The sequence below is a fragment of the Wasmannia auropunctata genome, unplaced genomic scaffold, assembly GCF_000956235.1.
Source record: "Wasmannia auropunctata unplaced genomic scaffold, wasmannia.A_1.0 LD335883.1, whole genome shotgun sequence".
NCBI classification, from domain to species: domain Eukaryota; kingdom Metazoa; phylum Arthropoda; class Insecta; order Hymenoptera; family Formicidae; genus Wasmannia; species Wasmannia auropunctata.
Window position 1 is genome coordinate 228,035 of NW_012027007.1, and position 7,790 is coordinate 235,824.

Genomic DNA, 7,790 nt, shown 5'->3' on the forward strand with positions numbered 1-7,790 from the left:
TCAGATTACATAAGGTATCTCATCGAAACATAAAAGAGACTAAGACATTAATCTTTGTATTTAAGTGCGTACACGAGCGCGCGTTAAAAAAAAACAACATCGCGCTTTATCTAGAAAAAAAAAGAAAAACCAAGGTAGAAGAGCCGATAACGCGTAACATGTGTACACGATGCACTTGATATAAATGCGCTTATCGCGACTTGCGGCTTTTCACACGAGGTGCATCGACGATTACCGGGTCCGATAGCGATTGCATCGTTCTTCTTCATTCGCATGATATCGAACGCCAAGCGAAAGGATAACCGCAGCGGTCGACCGCATTGCGACTGCCGTCGGATTCGATGTCGGGGTTTGCGATGCACTGATGGATTACGCATACGTAAATACGCGGGAGGTCGCGAACTTCCAAGACGACACATTTATTGCGGCGGCTTTTCGCGCGTCGCACTTATCGCACCACCGGAACGAATAATATTATCGGCGATAAGCGAACTTGGCGACACTTCTCAGCGATTCTATATACGCAAGTCAGTCGAAAAGAAAGCGTACGGAGAAAATGAAGTATCTATTTTGCGTTATAGAAATAATATAATAAAAATAATATATAGAGAATAGAGAATAGAAAATAAAATTTTTATTCTTTTTAATAAAAATAATATATATTTTTCTGTTACATTTTCTACACACATAAATTCCAAAAATGAACTCTCAATTAACTCTTCGTGATTTGGCTTAGTCAATATGAAACGCTTAATTTTTATTTTAATGCATTTTTTTAATTATGCATGGATTCCATTTCTACTATTTGAAGTATTTCATGAAAAAAAAATTATTAAAGGTACATTTTATTGAATATATTTTAAAATAAAATCAATCACTCGACGTTTCGGACGTCTGTAAAAAGAGCACGAGTGTAGAGATAATCGTCGGACTTTTCAGATCAAGTAAGCCGAAAGATAAGTGTCGAGTGATGTCGGTTAAACAAATAAGCGTATAAGCAACAACGATCTCCATTGGAGGATTTCGTGACGGGAAGTTACCGCTTACACATGATCTGCAACGTTTTATGGATCGTAACGTGTCGTTTCCTTGAATTTGCAGCCCGAAGAGCCCGCCGAACAGCCCGAACACGGAACTCTCGACCGAAGATGAGCTCAAAGGAGTCTACATAAATTACGGTTGGAATAAGGTCAGTTTTACATGCAATCGATTCTTCACTACGTATTCTTTACGCGATCCCGGCTTGGCTATAGAAAAGCACGTGCGCCCGTGTTTATCTATGTGTGCGCATATTACGCTTATCCCCGTTGTGCCGCGCGTTATATGCTCGTGATTATCGGAAGTGCTAATGCGGGATCGATCGAATCGTCCTATAGAAGGGTGTCGCGATCGCGATCGAATTTTCTCTCGGAAAACGTCTGCCATCGACGCTGCTCTGCGTTATACTACATGTCATTCTTTTCCTATCTTCGATACACGTTATTCCAGTTCAATAAAGTAAACAAAGTCGGACGTTCTACTTGAAACGAGGACGAAGTTTCAACTGTCGCATAAAGTTGGCGAACTCCAATTTGGAGGGTATAGTCGAGCTTGAAGCAAGATACGATTTATTATACATCTCTTGGCTTTGATTTGAAATTCTACCTATTACTTATTACACAGAAATTGTGCAATTATATTACACTCATTTATATCACACTCGGAAAGAACGATTTTGCTAGAAACTCTAAAAATTTTACTGGATACAGATACAGATACGAAAATAATTTTACTGGACTATCAAGATAATTTTGTTGGAAATTGAAACTGGTTGTTAGAACATCAAAAAGTTTTACAGAAATGCTCATTCTCGACTTTCCAACAAAATTATGTATATTCAGATTTGTATCCAGCAAAACTTTTAGATCTTTCAGCAAAATTGTTCTTTCCGAGTATGATGTAAATGAGTAATTTGCACAATTTCTCTCTTTCATTTATTGTTGATTCAAAATGAACGAATATTTAATCGTCAAATATTTAAGTCGATAATTATTTTAAAAAACGAAATATCCAAATCAAATGAGAAAATTATGAAGCGGTGTAGATTGAGTGAGAAATAATTTTGCAAACGGAGGTAAAATTCGAAACTTTGTCGCTTTTCAATAATGTAAACAATTTCCACATCGAAGCTAGCGTCAGATATAAAAGACGGAGAGGGAATAATATCGATTGACTCGAGCCCCTCTGTACACGCGCGGGATGTCGATACCGTATATATTCGCCTATAGGAGCGACGCGCAACTGGTTTTATCGAACGGACCGTTTCTCCTGTACAAGGTCTGCGGATCACTGACTCCATTAGCGCCGTGCCCCTTGTAGCCGTGAGCCACCGCGAATTACCACCACGTGTACCGGGTCGACACAAAAGCCTAGCAACGCCGCTGCAAATCTCATTCTTCCTTTCGCCGTGTCCCAGTTTTCTCGGTGGACGAACAAAATCGTCGTGCTGCCTCTCGGCCTACGACTCGGCTCCGTTTGCTCCCTCGGTCGGAACGATGATCTTCGATATTGCGCAACCACACAGTCGGGATCATTACTTGTTCGACGGAGCGCGCGATGGAGCAGATTCGAATCAGAGGATCTTACGCGTGCACAATTTACTTTATTGTCAGACATCTTTGCGCGAAATTTTATCCTTCGAAATTCAACACTTTACCCCGAATTATTATTTCAAATCTTTACATTCGTTTAAATTAAACTAAATTTCTGGAGATATTCGTTAAATTTGTACTCACAAAAAATTTAGCAAATTAAAATAATACCGAGATCAATTAATAATTCATGCAATGACATTTATGTTGTATCGATTCTTGTAATCCATGTGTAAGATAAAAAATGTTTGTGTGCAATATAGGCGAGAGAAGTCAGAAAAAAATGCCATTCATTATCACACAACATCTTCGTGTTGTGTATAGACATTCGAGATGCGCGGACGAGTCGGGACTAAGACAATTTACATGCAAATACGACGTTAACTATTCATGCGCCAAGTTGGCGCGAGAGCTTCGGCGACATTTGTGCATCTCCGCCGCGATAGATAATAATTGAAGTATGCACCATTTTTCTCATCATCTCTCAATTTCTCGAGAAATGTCGGAGTCATGCGATAAAATCCGCGATATTGTTTCCACGAGATTGTGATTTTTATGCAAAACATCGCGCATATTTATGGAAGAAGAAAAAAAACGAGTAGATTAGAGAGACGATTTTTCAAGAACTTGATGCAGCAGTTGTTTGATTCATTTTTCTAATTTTTGATGTGAATGTAGTCTTAAAGTTGAATTAAATTTAAATTAATTCTCTCACGCTTTTAGAAGAATGGCAACGATCTCTTCAATTTCTCGACCGGGATTGGAGTGGAATTTTTTTTCCGCATAAAAAGAAATTCCCAGAGCAATAATTTTACAATCTTGACAAAGTCGATTAAAATTCTATTAGATAAGTTGAAGGACATCTTTTGTGTCTGGCAGCCTTAACTCTGCCATGAGGTTGCGCGATGCTTATTTTCAAATATGCGCGAAGAGATTCTTCAAATGTATAATCTTTCAATTATGCGTTACTTATTGTTAACTTCTCCATAAATCCGATGTCTTCATAAATTTTCTCTTTTAACTCCATCTGTTTTTTTTTTGTTGTATAACAAAATAAAGTCGTTTGGAACAGACATGTTTTTAAACGAGCACGTTCGCGAACTAGTTTTTGCACAAAGAATATTTGTTATTACTACGTCCACTCGTTCAACTTTTTATTCCGATCCATACAGGATCGGAGAGACACACAAAGACACAAAACAAAACATTTTATTTGAAAACGCGAAAGATACAAATGTTATCGCATCGCGATAGTTCTTGCAATAGGGAATACGTTTCCGAATCGGCTCTCGTATGCAAGCGTAATCAATATAATCATTGCGGTAGTCGCGATGTGTCTCTTCTGTTTGCGCACCTTTTATCTCCGCGCGGAGGACAAACAGACGTCGTTATCGGGAGTAAGCACCTTCTCGAGACAATATACGTAACATCTTCGCATGACTCGCACAAAGCAGCGCGAGGTCGAGAGATCGGCTCGAGTCCAATGAATTGTCGATAAAAGCTGGACGCGCGCGGGGGTCTTTATTGTGCTGCGGGGCGGACGAAAATAGCGCCAGAGACTGACTGTATCGCGGGGTATGAGTAACGGCGAGTAGCAAGTGGAATCGAGAGTGTGTAAGGTTTTTCTTCCATGAGTCATTCGCCCTCGCGTGTCTTTGTATCGGCGGAAAAAGACACTCGCTGCGACTGTGAAACGCGCCGTTGCAAGTATATATCTCGGTCGGCTCTTAAGCCTTGTGTCCACGGTGCTGGAAATTGATCCGAATTCTCGAATCGAGAACTGTACAGCCAATAAAATTGTTACCTTTAAAAGCTGCAAATTGATTGGCTATACATTTCTCGATTTCTAGTAGCGTGGACAAAACTTTACTAGTTTTTCCCCCAAATTTATCTCCCTGCAACGAGTTACACAAACTTGCCGTTATCGCATAAAGTTAAATTAAATTGCGTTTCTAAAGAAGATATTTCATCAGCCATATGCGCAATTTTCCTTTGCAACCGACGTATTTACGTGTCTTTTACACAAAGACCCATACTGCATTTTTAGAGATAGGAATTGTTTGTTTACGAGCGCTTATTAGAATTGCGTATTTACCAACTTCTAGGAATGACGTATTTATAAACGAGAATCGTCTACAAACATGTTTATACATGCGAGCCTAAATAGAAGAATATTTCGTATCTGTTTATATTTATAATATTGGAGGTGTGGCTCTTTCTTATATTTCTACCGCGCGTGCTGCACATTCTCTTTCTCGGCGTCATGTACATTGCGTAACTTAGAATACTTTAATTAATTACTTCTGTTTCACTTTCCTTCCTTTTATATTAATTCCCTCATATATCACACAATCGCTGCTCACTCTTACTATCTAGTCGTTTTCCAACTTTCATTCATCATTACGTCGGCGATTTGCAATGTACTTTTCCTTTCGAGCCGAGAGATATATGAAAATCCCAATTACGTAAATCTTACCGTTAAAATAACCGGTGAAAGATATATTCCTTTGAATTACGAAGATTAAGGGGCGATCTAATTCATCGCTACGAGGGAGATCGCGTCAGTTATCGAAAGTCACGTACCGTATCCTCACGACAATAGTTCGAGATGAAAAACGGAAAATCGATCCGTAAGAATACCCGTGTGTTGCACGCAACGGTGATCGGTCACGCGATCTCGTAAGCCGATCGATGCCGGGCTTTTACTCTTCTTCTGGTATCAGCTCGCGCAAACCGGTTGTTGCGCATTTAAAGTGAACGTATTCGCGCGATCGTGTTAATGCGTCGTGGAACCAGTAGAGATATTCTGTATTGTATATGTGACAATATATACGTATATATATATTGGGTGTATCTTAAATAGCGTTCATCAATTATATAGTGTTATTCCTTGTAAAAACCAAGTCGAAAAGTCCTGAACAATTTTTTTCTTCAATGCACAATCACTGTTGCAGTAATTACAGCTTTACTGAGCATTGTAGAAAAAAATTCAGAACTTTTGGACTTACTTTTTTTTATAAGAAATAACGAATAACGCTATTTAAGATACGTCTTGTGTATACATATATGTACACACATGTATTTATACCTAATCCTATTTATTAAATCACATCGCGCAAAGCAGCGTGAAATAAGTACTTCGAACATTCGCATTAGTAATCCCATTAAAGGGATGACGTTGTATTTTTCTCACATTCGACTGTGCTTATCGCAAGCGAGATATTTCAAAACGTGCGAGAGCGAATCAAAACACCGACGCAAGTGTATTACTAATACAGCACAGGATGCGCAATGCAGTCGCTGTTATGCGCTGGATAGTCGCGGTGGCGACTCTCCGTTCCGTTGCGGTGCATATTCGTAGCGTGGAATGCAAACGGATATGCGGCGGAACGGATGCAACGGATGCGGAATTTATGCGGCACGAAACTAATATTGCAATCTCGTTATTAAAGTGTATCCGATCGATTTGGCATTAGGCCGAAATGGCCCTCATATTTCGTCAAACGCGAGACAAAAAAATGTAATCTTGATAGATACTTTCGATAAACATATAGATCGTGAACTGAAAAACGCGGATTAATTAATTTATTATTACAAATTACTCAGCGTGGAAAATTAAATTAAATTAAATTCGCGATTTTGATTTGGTCGAAATTATCTTTGCGGACATTCGAAGTAACGAAAATGACTGAATTCTTGAACGAATCTCCTCGCCTTCCCCGTAGATTCTCTCACAGTTTTGAAGTGCCCACTTATTGAATTATTTATTAAATCTTGGCTATTTCCGAACGTGCGATTTCTTGCGACATCGGATGATATATTCCTGGGTGTCGAGCGGCTATCGCGCTTTCCGCGTTTCTTTGCAAAACGTTCTCCAAAACCGCGGGGTGGGAGGGGGGAGGGGGAAAGCAACGATTACACAATCGGGAGCAACGGATTGCCTTCGTGGCGCTGTCACTATGACGTAACTCAAACTTTATTGAAGTGGCCGCCTCGAATAGAGTGGCGATACGATGGCCGCGACGACGTTTGCCATTGAATGATCGCGACATTGGAGGACCGATCGCGTCACGTCACGGCGTCGTCGTCGCGGGCGTCACGGCGTTTAGTGTCACGTGGAAATTGATAGCCGCCCCGCCGCGCGTTTCACGCGCCCTGCACGTTGCGCGCGTGTAAGTAATGTCGCGGCGGGGAAGAAGCGTCGACTGGTAAATGCAATAACTTTCCTCGCGTTTTTCCTTGTCGTGGAGAACGCGCGGGACGCAATTCGTTTATTTGAAAACGTCCGTCCGTTGTTGTTTACGCGTATGCCGTATTAGAACTATCTGGAACTGCGCGCCCACACCTGCGGAACACACATTCCCATACATTCTCTCCGATATGGATTGCATGCGAGTGGACGCGCGAAAGCGCTCGTGGTAGTGGAACGAGAGTTCTCGACTATTGTTTAATATAATGGTTAATTGCACGGGAAGTATCTACGTTCCCCATTCGCATCGCGATCAAGTCGGAATTTCGAAAAGAGAAAGTGCCTGGTTCTTTCTCGGAAGTCATCCTTTTCAGGAACACTGCTGGAAAAACATAATTCGCGAAATAAAGAAAATTGCGATGTAAAAAATCGAGTTATCTAGGGAATTCAGTTTTGTTTCATTAAGATATTTTTCAGCTGTTAGTTTCATGAAGATTGATTTAATTATTAGTGACGGATAAGATTTATAAATAATCACGAATTTCTGCCTTCCGAAGAAAATTTCTGATTTATCCGGGAATACAAAGCGCATTTTATCTGTCTAGAATCTAGATTTCTCATTTATTAAGTAATTAAATGAATAATTACAGTTGTGAGAATAATGCTGATAATAAGTAGATAAATACAAAAAAGAACAAAAGCAAGAACTTGTGTCGCGAACTGTTCACTTTGAGTATAAGTAGTGTAATTAGTATCGAGACAAGTGTGTTCACGTTTGTTCGTGCTCGTTTACTCTCTTGTTTGACCTGGATCCAGCTTTGAGCACGATTATTAAAAGAATGAAGATGTATTTTCTTTCGATTTGTCGAAGGATCTGTAATCGGGAGAAAAGTGGCGATTAAACGGCTTCAGGGACGCCTCGTTTATGGTATTATTAATGAGCCGTCGCGTCGCGTCGCGTCGCATCGCGT

General features: G+C 40.1%; 1 protein-coding gene across 1 annotated transcript in view; it reads left to right on the forward strand.

Moving 5' to 3' along the window:
* LOC105455716 (BCL2/adenovirus E1B 19 kDa protein-interacting protein 3) overlaps window positions 1-7,790 on the forward strand; it is a 29,177-nt gene that overhangs the window by 13,404 nt on the left and 7,983 nt on the right. Inside the window, exon 3 of the mRNA XM_011699245.1 lies at window positions 1,102-1,189. Coding sequence (XP_011697547.1) covers window positions 1,102-1,189 — 88 coding nt within the window. The remainder of the gene's footprint in view (window positions 1-1,101; window positions 1,190-7,790) is intronic.